This window comes from Passer domesticus, chromosome 6, assembly GCF_036417665.1.
Source record: "Passer domesticus isolate bPasDom1 chromosome 6, bPasDom1.hap1, whole genome shotgun sequence".
NCBI classification, from domain to species: Eukaryota; Metazoa; Chordata; class Aves; order Passeriformes; family Passeridae; genus Passer; species Passer domesticus.
In genome coordinates, this window is record NC_087479.1 from 62050161 (window position 1) to 62068624 (window position 18464).

The following is an 18464-nucleotide window of genomic DNA, read 5'->3' on the forward strand; positions in this document are numbered from 1 at the left end:
GCAGAGATGATTCTGCCTGAGTTACTGATTTTATCAGCAGATACTGACATGTTCAGACTCTCTCCCTTTGATGTTGCTGCATTATTTGCCTGGACTCCCAGCTGCACATGTATTAGTTTCAAGCTCCCTCCCTTAATTATCTGAAATCCAACTTCTGTACCCTCTCAAGAGATGTGACAGAATCACAGCAGCTCAAAAGCACCTGCTGTTTAGGACAACCAAAGCAAGGGACACTCTCAGAAGAAAAGTCCATATCCCTCTGCAAATGCGTGCAAGTCCTTTGTGGCTCACCACCCTGGGGAAGGCAAACCTGGGCACTGGCCATCACAGAGTCCTTCAGGAAAGACAGACAAGGTGTCTCTGCAGCATTCACTGCATCATGAGCTCTGAGGTCTACAATTGGCAGCAAAAAAAATTAACCCTGCAAGCCACACATTTTAGCACTCCAAGCTCTTTTCTTTCCCTTGGCTGACAAGATTCAGGTAGTTTGTTCCACTGAAAATGAACTATTTTATGGGCAATAATTTGCAGATAACAGAATACCTGGAATAAGGACTGTCATTCATGAAAACTGAGGAGAGAAGCAGGTGAGAGACACACCACACCAAAAAACTGCAAACACCACTTGTACATTCTTGGCTCCCAGCTTCCTCTGCCAGTAATTACACTCAACTGCCTGAACAAGCTCCAGCTGCTTTTCTTCTGGTGTCTGTCTGCACCCTCTTGGATACTGTAATAGTTGTGGAGGAGGAAGAGGAGTTTGTCAACACAGATTTTGATCTCTCAGAGGTGTTTCCAAGAATCTGATCCATCAGAAGATAGAAGTCACATGAGTTTCTATTTTTTTTCCTTAGGTTAATGTTTAGTCACATCTCCCTAAGTCTTCCTTCCCCCCCCTCCCCCAACAGTATTACAATGCTGAGACAGTAACAATTGTCAAAAAATACTTCTAGTTGCCCATCTTACTCTCTGTCAGGTACTGAAAAACATGCTTGATAGACCTTAACTCCTCTCAGCTTGGATGTGACTTGTATTAGCAATTCCAAGTGCCTGTGCAGTCACTGATAGGCAAACAGAGGCTACCTGGAAACCCTTTGTGTAGGCTCAAATATGCACTGCATGGCAAGGGAACAAAGACTACTCTGTGCTTGCACCACAGCTCTGGAGACAGCAATACTTCACAGCCACCACACATCTCCATCAAAACTGATGTCAAAAACAGATTTAGGACTCACTCATGAAAAGGACTGGAGAAGACTAAAAGAGGGAAAAAACAGAGGATTAGGTCATACCGACATCCTTCTCCTCTACCTGCAGCACTGCCAGATCACCACATGCCAGTGGCTGCAGCACACAGCACCCGAGTCCCTCCAGCAGGACTAGAACAAAGCTGGACTTTTTAGTCCTGCACTTTCCCAAACAAAAACTTACAGAATTGGCAAAAAAAAAAAAAAAAAAGGCAAAAAAAAAAGCAGTTTGTATTAATGCAAATCTTTGCATTATGCAATTTGTTTGACCAATGAAAAACTTTTAGATGCCTTCATTTGTTCCACCCTCTTCGGATGTGTGGTGTCTGAGCACAAAATACACATGTATCCTGCTGATGGAGGCAAAGTTTATCCTCCGACAAAATGCTGGCAAACACAGAAAACCTTCAATAACACACAGCTCTAGAAATTTAATAAAATCAATTTCACTTGCATAACATGCTTACATTTCTGATAAAAGTGTAAACAACCTTTGAACTTTGATGTTTACTTTATTGTATTCTATTATTTAAGAGAAAAACTTCATAGCATTTCAGACCTAAAAAATCTCTACATAAGATCCCATTTATATCTGCTTTCTGTGTAGCAGTGCCTCTAGGAAGACAAGACCCAATTGCTGTGACATCACCACGGCAGAGATGCCTTGGGTTCCACCCACAGAGGAAATATTTGCAAATGCCATGGATGACAAGGTGGTTATTATTGGTACTGTCCATACTGAAGGCTGGCTGTGTCTTCAAGTTCAGCAACCTAAAACAATTACACCCCTCCTGCACACAGAAAGTAACAAATATCAATGTTAGTTGAATAAACCAAAGCTCTTACCTGTGCATCTAAGTTCTTGCGGGAGGAGGCAGGTGTATTGGCATAGGAGCTGATAGAGGAGCTGGTGTTAATGTCATCAGTACTGAGATTATCTATGGTGTCACTGATCCCACTGCTGACAGAGCTGCTGTCATCCCAGCTGGAGAAAAAGCACAACATAGGGAGAAAACAAAGGTAAAAAGACAAGACATCATTCAAAAGGAAGAGTATTATTTCTACCACCCTTAGCCCACTTGTGGTTGCAAGAAAGGCCAGTGCATGCCATCACCAAGCCAAGTGCACCAGTGACACAGCTCTTCCTGACTCAGCTGAAATATGTGCCTGCAGACCCAGAGCAGGGGAAAGTAGTGGCATGAAGTGGTATTAGCAGGGGATTTTTTCCTGTGGGGCTGGTGAGGCCCTGGTACAGGCTGCCCAGAGAAGCTGTGGCTGCCACGTCCCTGGAAAGTGTCCAAGGCCAGGCTGGAAGGGGCTCTGAGTGACCTGGGATAGTGGAAGGTGTCCCGGCCCATGGCAAGGGGATGGAACAAGATGATCTTTAAGGTCTCTTCCACCCCATATCATTCTATGATCACGTGATCTCCAAGTAGGCGCAGCACTAACTTGCTAAGCTGGAACACAGAGGTGGAACTTAAATGCAAGGAAAAACAATTCACCCTGAAGCAACCTTTTGTACCTGGGTGTTCCACAGACCTGGGCAACAACCTGAATCTACCATCAACAGTATCACCAGCCTCAAATAACTTTAGTAACTAAAAGTTCAGTCCTTCAGATGACAAATAACCCTCCTGAGCTGCACTGCCCTTTTCAAGAAGAGCAAGTACTCAGGACTACCTTCTTCCAGTATGTGATAGCTTCAACATTCTCCAGTAAATTAGAAATGTGTCACTGGAAGTTTAGGACAAACAAAGCACCAACAAAACAAAAAAACAACCAACCAAACAAAAAAAGACCTTGCATGAATCAATTTGAGTATTAGAACAGAAAGAATCAAAATGATCTAAAAATGGAGCCAGATGCTCCAACTGTAATGCCTGTAAAATGCCTGTAAAAGTAAACTGCTAAAGGAAGAGATTTATATACTGGCTTACAAGTGCTCCATCTCCCAGAACAATGAAGCTGGGACTGAAATATTATCCTGGAAGGAGCTCTGTCCACTGGATATATAATTTCAGTCCACTGGATAACTATTGCTGGAAATCTGGAAATGTAAACATATATATATAATAGGTCATTTGCAAAAGGCTAAGAACTCACCACCTGGCAGCTCTCTAGCTATTTATAACCTCAGCTTCAGATTTTGAGAGCTCCAGACTCTCCTCCCTGTTGCATTTCTGTTTGCTTTACAAACTTGTAACAAAGAGATTGCACAGAGGTGTCTGGCTGGGCAGTGAAAGCTATATTCATAAACCAATATCCTGAGCAGTTAACATATGCATTTAAACCTGAACTATCTTAACCTGTGTTAAGAAAACTGTGTAAAGAAAGGCAACCTATCTCTGTTTGCTTGAACTTTATTCATAGCTTCACCACTGGATTACTATAGCCTTTCTACATAAACTTTGTCAGCTTTGAAATGGAAAGCATTCATTTTTTCCCACTTAGCACTACAAAACACCTTCCTGCATGACTTTTAATGTTGCTTTAATAATTTTAATTGCTTTTTCTTACTTGGGAGTACTATGTTCACCCACACCTGTACAAGGCCTTTTAGGGAACTGAGCACAGCTTGAAGAGCAGCACAATTTGCTGAACCACAAATGTAGTGTGGCCAGCGGGACATCCTCCTCTGCATGTCACAGGAAGGGTTATAGCTGGCAGCTGCTCCTTGCTGACTGCTCTGTTCCCAATGAAGGTGTCAGCACAGTCAGTTGTGCCCCTTCTCCCATATCCCTGGGGGAAAACCAGCGGGGAGGCTCAGACCAACAGCTCCGGCAAGCCAGGAAAGAAAGTTTGGGGTGCTCAGTCACACTGCTCTGCTGGAATAGGGATGGGGAGGGACAGGAACACACCAGGACACACTGCTGGCCCCTGCCACAGGCCCTCTTTGATGGAGCCTTGGGGTCACATCTTCATCTTTTCTCCAGCTCTTGAGAATTCACTCCAGCCAGTCCTGACTGACTCTCAGGAGTGTCCCAGTTACAGGATTTCCAAGAAGATTTTCCAAAGGCTATTTGATAAACCTGCAGACACTCCAGCTGTTGTGACTGGAAAGGATTCCTGCAGTCTACAGTGTTGGTGATGCTACAGTTCAAAGGAAAGAGATAATTTTTTCCCAGATTTGCCTTCACCTGGATAAAAGGTGCAACACAAAACAGAAATCCATGTTAAAATAAAATTCACAATGTGAGACCTCCTGAATTTGAGAAAGCCAGGCAGACGGATTTGACACTCCAGTTTTATCTGCTGTTTTGAAAAATCTTTTCCAGTATAACTGCATGAAAAATGTGCTGCCCATGCCAAGAAATGTTAGGGGGGAATTGAAAATCTAGAAAAGGATTGAAAGACTTCTTTGAATACTTTTTTACTTAGAGTAGGTAATTACATATCAGAAGGCAAAATACTGGAAGCCATATTACTTCTAAATTTCAGTTCTGAAAACAGGTCCTGATAAGTAACTGACAACTGATAAACTGATAAACAACTGATATTTATTTCTCTTTCCAAACCTACCACATAGAGCATTTACAATTCCTAGGTAAGTCTACAAATAAGGTACCAAAATAGTTAAAAAAATCACTGAATAAAAAATATGCCTCGTTTTCCAATGTTTTGTGTAGCAACAAACTTATTTTCTCTTTCTGAACGTATAATAACAATCATAACAGTAATAGTATCCTCAATGCCAATGCCTTATGTGTTTAATAGTTTAATTTCCTTCTTATGGAGATATGGCAGTGGGCAGAAAAAAAAATTAAATACGATAATTTTCCTCTGTGTGACTCCTAGTCCCATCTTCAATGTATAGGAATTGAAACATTTTATTTTTGAGCACTCACAATTCTTAAACTACCATAGCTCCCAGTTAATCAGCATCTAAAGAATGTGTTTAATGTTAAGCATAAGTAGTTTTTCTGGCATCAGCCAGTCCTGTTGCCTTCAGTTGGGCAATCTAAAGCATTATGAAAATATTTGAGTGCCCTTTTGAACTGGGACATGTGCCTGAGGACAAAGGTAGAAACATGCACCTGAATACATTGATGGTTGTGGCTTCCCCTCCTGTGTAACCTGAGCTTTAGGTTCTTTATGTTCTGGTGGAAACGATGTATGTTCAAGCTTACTAATCTGTCACTAAATTTAAAAATATTAGCTGTTCTGAGGTCTGAAGATAGATGTCTGGACAGATTTTGGGTGCCACAAGCTAAGCACCACAGCTCTCGTGGGCATGCTGGTGACACTAGTGTCCAATCTGTTCTGACAAGGTAGGATCCACATATCTGTCTAAAACCAGATAGCTTTACCTTTATTTAATAAATATCACTTCAGCTCAGTCTCTAGCTAGAAAAAACAACAGCATGTAATAAAACATGAAAACACCTTAGGAAACTGAAAATAATTTTGTACACCTACACAAACAAATTATTGATGCAGCCCTTTGAAACAGCACTAGAAAGGGCTGGTAGAATGCACTAAACTCTTCAAACTAAATGCCAATGCAAGCCACTTTATGAGCACTCAACATATACAGCTACAAAGTAATACAATGAACCCACACATTCTGGTTAAGGCTGTGGCTCCTCCAGGGGACAGGACCAGTCACAAACTGAGGCATTTGTTTCATGATGCTCTTGAAACCACCCCAAGCCCTTCACATAAATTAGTTCATTTTTACCTGGATCCAGTGCCTTGATGGTTAAAGTCAAAAGTGAGGAAGCAGAATGGGGCATCTAACAGCCCTAATTACGGTGTTCTTGGCTCCCAGAGCCCAGATAACATCTTTGTAATTTAGCTGGTGCAATTAATAATATCTGATGTCAGCAAAAGTCTACTCAACCATAACCTGAAGTTGAAATGTTTGGGTTTTCCTTTATTTGATCAATCACCTGAAACTTTACTTTGATTACTGAAAATTGCAAATTACAAAAAAAAATCTTAGAAGTGTATTAATATGAAAATTATACAACCACCTACTTGGAACCCATCCCTGCCACCACTTAAAAACTCTCACAATGCTGCCTCCTGCTCTCCATGAAACCAAGCACCCCAAGCATCTTCCTCTGCCTCCCCACTTCATTCTGCTCACCCTAATGCAGCACTGCTACTATTCATCGCCCACGTGCAGCACCAGATCAACTGCTCAAAGCTGCTTTTTCAAACAGGTTTCCAAATCTGTTAGGCTCAGACTTGTATTCTTCCACAGTCTATCAGCACTTTTCCATCTTGCATAATCATCATCCACAGAACTGGCTCTCCTCTGTCAACTCGGGCAGCATGAAAAGTCATTCTGTGATCCTCAGGACAGCCCCTCTCACTGCAGAAATCTTCCCCCTTTGCAAAGGAGGGAAAAATCCTTCTAAATAAAGCTATTGTTGAAGGCTGAAAATGCACCTTTCTCTACAGATGGGTGTGGATTTAAATTTTGTTGGATCTTCACTCAAAACCAAAATTACAATGAGCTGCTGAAAAATACATTTGTCCAAGAAGGGGCCTTGGGGCTTTACAATATTTCAAGTGGAAACATGGCAATTATCCTCTTCTATTTAAAAATTTAACTATTTATGAGTTGATAGGTGAACAACAACGACAAAATCAAGGTACAAAATTATTGAAACTTCATAGCATCTTCAAAGATCAAAAAGGAATAATTAAATGTGCTATAACATGAGAAAGTAAATACCACAGCTTCCACTGTTTTCTCCTGGGATTTCCTACAGTAGTGAGAACTGGGCCAGAAACCCAGAAAGCACACACAGACCCTTGCACAGTTTTCCTTTCAAACTGTACTGAAACTGAAACATACCATTTGCAAAAGAATGGATGGAAATCTATCTCAAGAGAAGTTAATTTAATTAATGTGTTGTACACTGCTATTAATCAACCACCTCCCCCATGTCTCCAGTTACTCTCTTCTTACATCTCACTATAGGTATTTTAACATAAACCACTTTGTTTCTTACAAAAGAGGAGCCCAGGGACAGGACTGTTACCTTGAAACACTTAGTAAAGTCAGACGTAGAAAAGTAAACCAGGAAAAAAGAATACAGAGCCGTTCCAGTTGTTCTTTCTGGAGCAGAATCTAATACTTTAAAAGACTTTTTTTTTGTGCAGAGTTGAAGTGCTGGAAGTGTGCTGAGAGCTACTCAGACATTTTCATGTTTAGTAACTATTGGGGTTACTGCCAGCAAGCTGAACTGCAGCTCTCTGTCAAGCTCTGTTTAGAATTCGTCCAAGATAAGGTTTCAGGATTTACATTTCAAATACCTATTTGTAAAGGGAATAACTTACAGAACAAAATTATTCAGTGTTGAAAAATTTGGGTAAGAAAAGATCTGGAGAAGCTAAAAAACTGTAAATGCTCTTTTCATTCAATCTTCTTATATCAGTGCTAATAACCTTATAAAAATAACACTGGATTTTATTTTGTCCCTTAAAATCTAACCAGGAATTTGACCAAGCCATTGACAAACTTGAACACAGCTGAGCATGCACACACACAAAGGACCTCCTAAAAATCCACCTGATCTCAAGGAGTTAGAATACCCTAAATTTTCATGAACTGATTTGACTTTCCACCAAAACTTGTCACATCCTGCTCTGAAGCTGAAATTCCAAAGGTCCCTTCTTCACCTACACCTTAGCTCCGTGCCCCTTCAGCCCATGGCTGTCTGGGGTCACCCAGCACTACTGTATTCAGTTGCAAAATGCCTGACTGGTGGAACTTGTTTTTTTGGCCATTGTTCAGAGCCAGGGTTCCTCCAGTACCTCCACAGCCTCGGGGAAGGGGAGAAAAGCAAGGCACGACATGTGACCCAGGTGCTGGAGGAACTCCCAGCTAAGTCTGTAAAATTTAGTGTACAACACTACAACCAGCTGCCAGCCCCTTTTTCTTGCACTCACAACCTATAAACCATATTTTTCCCAGCTACTCTTCTGTTTGAAGACTTACTTGTTTATACAGCTGTTTACAGACCAGCTCCACACTGGGTGCACAGAGCAGCCCTTGGCCAGCTGCACTTTCACCTCCCTGCTTTGGAAACCATGGGAGTGATGCTCATCCCTGGTCATGTCTGTGTCATTAAAACGACTACAGAGAATGCTGGAAACAAAATCAGGGACTTCATATCACAATAAGGTCAGTGTTAAATCTCAGTCATCATGTTAAAAAAATGTGCTTTGTTTGTTCTGCCTTTGTTTCCATGACAGTAAGAAGTGCTGAGAAAAGTCCAATCAAAGTCACAAATCCTTGTTTATATACAAAACCTCGGTGCCTTCCAGAAAATAAAACCCTGTAAAGTGTCCATGTGACAGCAATGGACTGAACAAATCCAGAGGTCAAGCCCAGACCACTGTGGATTCAGGAATGGACTGCCCCAGCTCCCTGCAGTCCCCCACAGGATGAAAGGATGAGGGAATGGGGAGGAGGCCCCTAGCAAAGATCTGGGTGTAGGTCACCACTGCAATATGCCTCCAACTCCCTCTCAGCAAGGTCCCAGCCCAAACACCTCCTCACTCCAGGCAGGGAGAGAATGTGGCCTGCCCAGGGGATAGAGAACTGTGAAAACTGAAGACTTGATTGTGCAAGTTTCTTACCCTGCCTCACTTACCAGTACTTCTTTCTTACTACTTACTTACTTCTCTCCCAAAAGCAGATACTCTGGATCACATCACCTCCTAGTACAAAGACACAATTTAAAACTTAAAGAAGGGGGAAGCATCCACCGAACACAGTGACAGTTACTGACACCTGCCTCAAGCTCCTCCAACACTGGGCTGAGCTGGTGAGAGCTCAGCAGCTCACTGGTACCTGGCAAAAGCTCCAAAACACAATAAAAACAGAGTTAAACACCGAGAAGAAAAAGAATAGATTAGCTAAATTCTTACAGGAATGATGTAACAAAAACATGTTAGGAAAGGAATGAAGGGCAGTATGGAAACAAAGCTGTGCAAGATGCATTTAAATTCCCTGCTGCTGAGTGTATTTTTGAAAGACTCAAGGGGCTGAGCCCACCTGCCCCATGGCCATCTGCCTCCTGATCAGGGTCACTCAGCCACCCACAGCCCCAGAACAAGTCGCCAGGTGGGACCACTGGACATCCTCAGCCAGGAAGAGGTGGATACTGAACACCCCAGAGCCAAAGCTGCAGCTGGCAGGTAGAATACGGCTCCTCTCCTTCCCATCTTCTTCTAAGCCATCCTAACACTGTAACTCCACCACTGACACCAAATCTTTCAGGTCTGCAGACTGTAACCCCAAGCAAGAAACACACAGGCACAAACTGAAGACAAGACATATATGCACAAAGACTCAAAGCAATTCTGCTTTTCCCTACTTAGAAGACACTGCAAAGCTTCTACATAAATTGATCAAGGCCAAAACCTGTGCACAGCACAACTGATTTCACACCTGAGAACTGCTCCTGTCTCACAGCAGCATCAGCTGCCTGCACATGGAGACAAACACAATGCACATGGTTTTCCCATCAGAAAAAAGGAGAAAAACAACAGAAATTGTCTTTCTGAATGCATGACAGCCTACTGAAATATGCCTTAAAATAAAAGCTGAACTTGGCAATAAAAACGTGTTAATTTGATCACAGGGCACAGCACTATCACTCAGGAAGACAAACACTGGAAAACAACAGTTGTTATCCCACCAGTGATTTACAGGACAGACACACAATCAAGTAAAATGTTTTCTTTGCTGCCTGGAAGATGTCAGCTACTACAACCAAAAAACTGAAAGCAGTTTTTTGTCCTAGCAGACTGCAATATTCTAAACAGTAGCAGTAACTCCTGGTTCATGTGAGCCTTTAAAATTAGGCTTATTTGGAAGGAACCACAAAAAGGAAAGGGATCTTATAACCTTACTCAGACAAATCAGGAAGCCACCAGAAATTTGCCCAGGAGTGAGAATAAGAACTGGATATTATGTACTAAAAGGCAAGTGCACTCTGGGCTGGAATCTGGCCTGAAACAGACTCACACACGCCTTTGTTTCCTTGCAGCGTGAGCTCATTCCCACAGAGGCTCCTCCTTTGCACAGAAACCAGACTTACAGTGCTAAAATATAACAAAGCTCCATAGTTTTCTGAGGCTAAAAGCCTGCAACACTAGTGGAAAGATAGCCAGCTAGACTGCAACCTTTGAGTATCAATAAACTTCACAGAATCACAAAATTAAGCCAGAAAAAGCAAACACAGCAATAACTGTCAGTCCTTACATTGGAAATTTTCTACCATGTTATTCAAATATTTGCAATCTATTAAAAATGTATTGATTTCATGCAGCATATAGAGATTGAAAAGAAACACTGCAGGGAAAAAGCTGCTCAGATTTATCCATCATCTAATGTGTTTCCACTGCCACCAGTATTTGCAAAGCTAAACCCCCTTACTCAAAGGTGTAACACAACACACTCCCGTGTTTTCAAAAGTGCAGAAAATCTCTTACCTTGCAATATTCCCCAGCCAAAGCACTTCTCCACCTTGCTGCCCATGAAGAATTCCAGGAAAGGGGCTCAGATTTATTTTGCAGGTTGATACCTTCATTAGGCTACCATCCAATGCCTCCCCCTTAAATAAACCAGCCTGTAACTTGACTATCTAAGGAAGAGACTTGGAAAAAAAGTTGGAGCAAGGTTGTTTTCCAAGAGAGCCCTTCACACAGAGTCAGCAGCTCTGAGAGACACTGGAAAGTAAAACCCAGCTAGAAGGTGATCATCAGAAACTTCCCCTGGAAAGAAATCTGATCCCTCAACAAAGTTAACCTCTGAAGTGCTGAAAAACTGAAAGGTCAAGACTTTGTGCTGGGACTAGGTTATCTGTGAGAGCTGTAACCTGATGGCAGTAACCAGGCAGACTGGTGCTTCCAGATCAGGTACCGTATCCCACCAAGTAAAAGCTCATGTCCGCAGCCCTGCACTTGGAGGTACTAAATGGCACTGTTTGATCTCAGCTGAAAGACTACAACCTCTAAAAGCATTTTTGCCACTCTGCTTCTGTAGAGGAGTTCAACAATGTGACTGCTGAAGCAAGTATTGTTTTATGTGAATGCCGCAGAAGACATACCTAAAATGTTTTAAATGTTTTAATACAAAATATTTGGAATACGGGTAATTTTTTTTTCTTTTTTTTTTTTTTTGGTGGTGGGAGTGGTGGTATAGAAAAACATTTTCAATAAAAATGGTAAAGAAAATAGCAATTTAGCCACCGGTATCTGCAGCTAAGAACTTAAGAAACTGAGACAAGATATGTAATATTAATCTGACTCTTCTTTATTTAGCACTGTAGAGCAAGGGGGGCTTATTACTTCCCCTTATTTCAAATAGAATAGAGATGGCTATTTATAAATATAAGGTTGGTAAAAAAATCTGGTTGTCAACATTCAAAATTATTATTTTAGTCTAATATAAATATTATCTGTCAGGATTCTTCCAAGATCTCTGCATTCTGAAGAACGAACATATGGGATTTTTAATTTTATTTTTTTTTTTAATATGGGAAATCACACCAGCTGAGTAGTGCCAGGATAAATTTCTGTTGCCAGAGAGATCCCCAGCAAGGGATCCTCTTCTGGAAAGGAGGTGGGAAGCCTTTAGGATGGAGCCAATAGAAAGGACATGACACTGTTGCCTTAGCCTCACCTCAAGAAAATCATGGATCATTCAGCCCAAAACCAAGAAGAAGAGTGGAAAGACTAGTGAGAAGTCAACTACACCATTATATATTTATTAACTCAGCTTGAGTACCCTTGTTTTAAATAAAACACACCTTTTAGCACAACACTGCAACATTGGTTGAAAGAGTTAAAATGCAAGAATTCAAAGGTTATAAAACAAAGACTTTGTGGAGATACTCTGCTGCCAAAACCTTCAAATAAATGAGTCGCAGTCTGAGCTTGCCTTTTTACACTGGAGCCTGTATTTTAGTGGCTACTTTGTAACTATGGCAACACAGAGGACGGGTAATTTAGAGGCTGGTGGATGTGACAACTTGCAATTTTGAACAATGTTAATAATAAAAGTGGCTTGGGAAAAGCATCATTTAACACAAACATTTGTGGTTCAAAATTAAAAAGGCCTGCTCACTTAATTTTAAAAATTTTTAGATTTTTTTTTTCAGCTGGATGATTAACTATATTATGTTAGTCTGATGGTTAAAAAAAGGTAGAAACATGACTGGTGCTTTTTGGCTCATCTGCACCTTAGAGAGCAGCCAACCCACCCCCCTTGTGATGTACAAACGCAAAGCTGCTGAGGTCGCTATCTTTGCTGAAGATTAGACAAGAATCACATGGCTTTTTTAAAAGAAAGCTAAGTATTATCCATAAAGAAAGAGGGAAAAGATCCTCGTGGACTGTTATTACTCCTTTTTTGCCTCTGGCGCATTTTAACTGCTACCCTTCATCAAAGAATCCTGCAAACTACTTTTCATTCTTTATTTCAATTGCTGAATAGTGAGCAGACATAACTCTCAGATATGAGAGGTACTTAAAAGAATCACAACTGCAATAGTAAAGCTTTCTTTTCATCCCTAACACCCTTCCTGTCCTCCTCTCACAAGTGATGTTTCTCAATTATCTGCCCGTGCAGTTGTACAGGAAATTAGTAACTGACACACTGCTAATGGCAAGTAAGAAAAACCAGAAGCACTTAAATTTTTTTAAAAAATCAAATCTGAAATTGTAATCTAGGGGGAAAAAAAATCAGGACACTGCATCTGTTGAATAACCAGCTCCAAATAAAGCCAAATTCACAATATTAAGGCACAGCACTATACTAACATCCACCTACAGCCCCATTGTCCTTCCCTTCCGTGCAAAGGAGGGGTTTTGCAATGTAATACCCATAACGCTAAATACAGAGGGACATTTCCAGATGAATTTAACATGTAGCAATAATCACAGTTTTATGGGTCAGGAAGTTCAGAAGATTAGTGTGTTATGGCTGCAGTGTACAAAAGCGTTTGTGTTAGAAGCTTCACATAGCAATGGGGTGAGATAAGTTGTGAACAGCTTTACTTGAAGTTCTTTTATGGTAGTTAAAGTTGGGGAGAAGTAAGGAGACCCCATGTATTAATTTACCTAAAGAACAGCTGCTTAGAAAAGTCTGCAAAGTGTCCTAATATTCAGTGTCATAAAATCACTGCACCTCCTGTCCCTTGTTCCTTCCCCCCACACCTGTGTGCTATTTCCATTAACCTCGGGCACAAATGTGATCCTGGTCAGAACTGAACTAAATCTGCTTGCAGAAGAACACAAACTTACCGAAGAAATGCCTCACTCTATTTTATTTACGAAGGCCTAAACCCACAATTATAGGTTTGCATTCTACGTTAAGGGAGCTCAAATCTTGCCGCATTTCAAACACTTCGCTGGAGAACACCTAAATGCCTGAAAATTGTGCGTTTATTGCAATACACCAAATCCTTTTTATTTTTGTTCCTCAGTAGCTGAGACCTATAAAGTCCATTTTGACCTTATAAAATGTCTGCATTTGATAACTGGAACAATTATAAAAGTAACACAAACAGCATAGGCTGTAAAGACATCCCACTTTACACTCCCTGGAACCTGCTAGATAATGTGTGGCATGAGGCATCTGCCACATCTTGCCTGGAAGAGACTACATTACCACTGGGTAAACCAATGCCTTAAAATAATCTCAACACCAATTTTTTAAGATTTATTTTTCATTTCTTTCCTCCTAATGGAGATTAAGATAATTTAAATTAAAAAACCCCAACATTAGTAACACTAAAACATATTCTGAACAGACTCAAACATGCTTTTGAACACACTTCTATCCTTTGAAGTAGAGCATATGGAACAAAAATACACCTTTTTAGAGTACTTTCATTGACTGAGTATCTGCATGAGAAAATAAAAGCAGGACTACAGCAGCACTGTTGCACCATTACAACTCTTATACATGATACTACAGGGCTAAAACTCTATGTAACTACCTAAACAAATGACCTTCGCATTAAAATAATTTTTTAAAAAATTTCAAACAAAAACAACAAAGAAGCCCCAACTTACTGAACTCATGCATAATTGTTAATCCTAATTAACAATTTCTACCTAAAATAGAGGAACACTGGCAGCAACGTAAACTCTCAGGAGGAGGTATGGTAGAAAAGAAACCCTAGCTGCTACAACCACGTGGGTTTTAAGTGAGGTTCCAAAGGGAGCTTGGAAGACAGGAAAAGTAGGACTGGAAAATGAAGCTTCATTTTTAATTCTTCTTATTCTTCAGAGGCACTGAGTTTGCAGACTGACCAGGGACACGTGCTCTGAAAGACTCCTCACATCCTTAAATCTCAATCGGAAGAACCCTCTGTTGCCTCAGGCTTTCCTGAGAGCAGATAATTATATTATGGTGGTGCTGTGTGAATTTATTTATTTTTATAAGTGAACACATGAAGTGTAGAATACTTTGGGGTTTTGTTTAAATCACTCAGATGGTATCACACAGAAGAAAGTAAAAAGAAACCATCAGTGTGTGCTGCTGCATGGGCATGTATTGTAATGCAGAGGAACTGGGGAAAGGGGATTCTGACCCCCAGGAGACTGTGAATTTGACCAGAAAACTCAAATATAGGGTAATATTAATAATTATTGCACAGTATGAGATAGACTTAGATCCCCCTCCAAGGAGCTGCTTTTCACTGAGCAATCATTAAGGAATGCCCCAGCTTCCTCCAAGAAGGTGAGATGCATGCCTGGTGGAGAAGAAAAGACTATTTGTGTGTGTGTGATGTATGATTAAAATGGCTTTATAACACTTTAACAGGTACTTCAAAGATTGTTTTAAAAAAAGCCAGTAGCCTCCACGGAGCACTTGTGTTGACACAGTTGTGAGGCATAATTTTCACTATGCCCACTTCAAATGAATAAGCACATCAGAGTGAAAAACACCAGTGGCCATTTTCTAAAAAGAAAAAAAGGCAGGGAACTGGAGAAAATAAAAAAAATGGGGGGTGCTGAACAGCAATTTAGCTTGCATATTCTTATCTGAGAGGAATTCCAAATGAATGCTGAATCTGGGCTTATACTTGGATGATCCAAAATGTTTCTGTATTTAAACACATTACTAAGTCTCAAACTCCTTGAGTGAGAAATATTATCAACATATTAACTATATACACATGCATTTGCTTTTGCATCTATGATTTGGTAATATTTCCAGCTATAACAAACAAACCCAACTAAGATTATATAGGACAAATAGCCCATTAGTAAGAACAGTCAATATAAAATGGACAAAAGTCTGATCTTAAAGTGCAGATAACGTGCTGAAACGCAAGAATGATGTATCAATCCCATTGTTTTAAATGCAGTTTTCTTTATCTCCTTCTCTAAACTACAGAAATCAGCGCTCTTTCCAAAGACCATAATGCTACCAAGCACGATTTTAACACACATGCCACTCACTTAGGGAAAAAAAATGTAATTCTTGCAATCTAGACTGGTGAATGGAGTAACAAGAACTGCTACAATGTTCTAAGACTTAACTGTCTCCTGCAACCATTAAGATTTTAAGTTCGATCCCTACCAAATGGAATTATAAATATTGTGCAGCTGGCATGAATTCTTTTTCTCAGGTCTCTGAAAAAAATGCTTTGGGGTGAATCTAAGACAGATGTTCATATTTCATTTACAGTTTGTTTTCTGAGCTTTCTAACATCATGTCTGTATCAACAAGCAATAGAGTGGAGAACAGAAACAGGTATGAAAGAAGCTACCCAAATCATCATCTAGGAGCTATGAGGTAGAGAACAGCTCAGAAAGAGAGAAAATTTGAATTACAGGTTCTGTTTTGGCCAGCAGGTAGAGGGCTCTGTGTCAGAGGATGCATTCAGGCCCAAGAAGGATACACCAAGTGTGATAGCTACAGAATTAGATATTTCTGACTGAACAAGCCGCTCTCCAAGTGGTTGTAAGTATGGTTTTGAGAAGCCCTACAAAACTTGATTTAACCTTCCTACCCACACTCCCCAATAAAATACTAAAATCATTACTGTTAAATCAATAGCAGTCATTAACCATGTCAGGGCACCCACCGTAAAAACACTGCTGTCATCTGTATGGATCATGTTCAGTTATGATCAATAGAGCTTACCCATCTTAATTGCTTCAGCCGTCCCTTAATTAGAGTTGTCTCTGAATTTACAGCTGCTTATTGCTGCTGTGGATGCTTTTAAGCTTGCACATCCCACTAGAAAAGTAAACTCATTTATTCTAATGAAAATACCACTACTACATCAAGCTAGCATCATTGTAGTGTTTGCAAATCCCCTGTCTCACTGAGTCTATAAACATTCAAACCATATAAACACTTCAACTGCATACACAAACTCTCAACTTCAACAAAATATTATTTTCCTTTAGTTTTGAGAGTCCATTTGTGTTTTTTCTTATAAAACAAAAGGATCTACTCCACCCATCCAACACTAGGATGTTCCAAAGACTGTATTTGAACCAAAACACATACTTCAATCTCAGGTTACCTTGCAAAGTATTTCCACTCTTTTGGATGTGCTTTTTCATGTGAATTGTTTTTTTAAAATTTTTTTGTTGCTTCTGTCCATCAAATAGACTAATTTGCCATTTCCAAATTCACAGTAATGAAATAATGAAATACAAACTTTTGGACATTTTTCCTCCCTGCCACTGTTATCTGTGCCTAGTTATGTAAACTAAGGATTTTTTAGATTTATAATATTCCTAACACAAAATTAACTGACTCAAACCACTTACCTACAAGACAGCAGCTCTAACCAGTGCATACTTTTAAACAAAATTTATCCTAGCTCTTGGGTATTGTTTAATATGCTGACAACACTTATGGACTCTTTGCTCTAGAAACAAAATAGAAATTCTTAAGTAAGCAGCAATAAAGGCCGAGCATAAACGATAAGGCACTAAATTTAAACTAATATTTAAAAATTGCAGCTGATTAGAGGTGTGTCCTCCATGAAACTCCTTATCTCATAAACCTCTGTGGTAATCACAACTTGCCCAGGTGAACTTCTGACCTCAGCTAAGCCATAACAAAATCGCAGCTGAAAATCACCTGAGAATGGTCCTTCAGATCAGCTGCATTTCAGAGTACCCAGCTTCACAGACGCTTGACTGGAGAATAATTCAGCTGGCAGACTTGCTTTTAGCAAAAGGTCAACTTTTTAACTACTCCACCAGTTCCATTGCTCAAAGATGACTTACATATAGAGAAAACACTACTCTTGAAAACATAAACATAACAATGAAGCCTCTTGCTCTTATTGACCAGAAGATACACACGTTTAGATTGCAGTAGGACAGGGGAAAACTGATGGAAATAACAACTGAATATTGACATGGCGAGCTACTGCATGTAACAGAAAACAGAGCTGTTTTCTTTTGAAACGGAACTAATTCCAAACGCCTGTGCCTTGTAGGGCTCAGATTATCTGATGCCTGACATCGTTATCTGATACCTGAAAAATTAACAAATCAACCGCGTAATGAACTTTTATATTATATTGTTACAGTTTCCTAACAGGTAAATATATCTTTCACATACCTTATGAATGATGTTAAATATTTAGTCTGGAACGCTAATAAGCATTTTTTCCAGTGAGTAACTCTGCCCACATCATCCCACCTCTCTCTAAAGAGCCAGGTCACATCTGCTTGTTCCCCTGCCCCAACTCAGAATAAAACTACCAAATTCTGTGCTCTAGTAAAAGGCGCAGCAATGTTCACAAGCATGCACCTAGTAATTAACCAACAAGGGGTTAATTATTATCATGCCTCATGGCATTATCAGGCAACCTTTTGTTTCATTTTGTTCTCTTTACAACCAGAGGCAAGGACAGATGTTGTCAGAGCCAGAAGTGACACTAATCCTGGGTTTCTTCCATAATTGCCCCTGGTATTCCTGCTTATCTCAGGCCTGTCTGGCTCTTTATTCTATCAGCTATTTATCTGCACGTGAAAACTTTGGAATATTCATTTCCATGCTGCATCATTTTACTCATGAAAATGCTGAAGACAAGACCAAAGACGTGCATTACTGGCTATGTGCACAGCGTAATTAACATGCATATTATCTCTATGCAAATCATGTCATTGGAAATAGTGACTATTAGCATAACAAGCGCTTATTATTTATTGAGATGCAACTCGAGCAGGCATCCTGCTGGGGTCTGACTTCCTCTGTTCACAACG

General features: G+C 40.2%; 1 protein-coding gene across 12 annotated transcripts in view; it reads right to left on the reverse strand.

The window, feature by feature from the left end:
• NAV2 (neuron navigator 2) overlaps window positions 1-18464 on the reverse strand; it is a 385274-nt gene that overhangs the window by 48208 nt on the left and 318602 nt on the right. For 11 of the 12 annotated variants that reach the window (XM_064426226.1, XM_064426225.1, XM_064426222.1 and 8 more), the window contains one exon: window positions 2094-2232. In XM_064426226.1, the coding sequence (XP_064282296.1) occupies window positions 2094-2232 (139 nt within the window). Of the gene's footprint in view, window positions 1-2093; window positions 2233-10703; window positions 11117-18464 lie in introns of those variants that run through there. The other variant, XM_064426229.1, reaches the window with a different exon arrangement.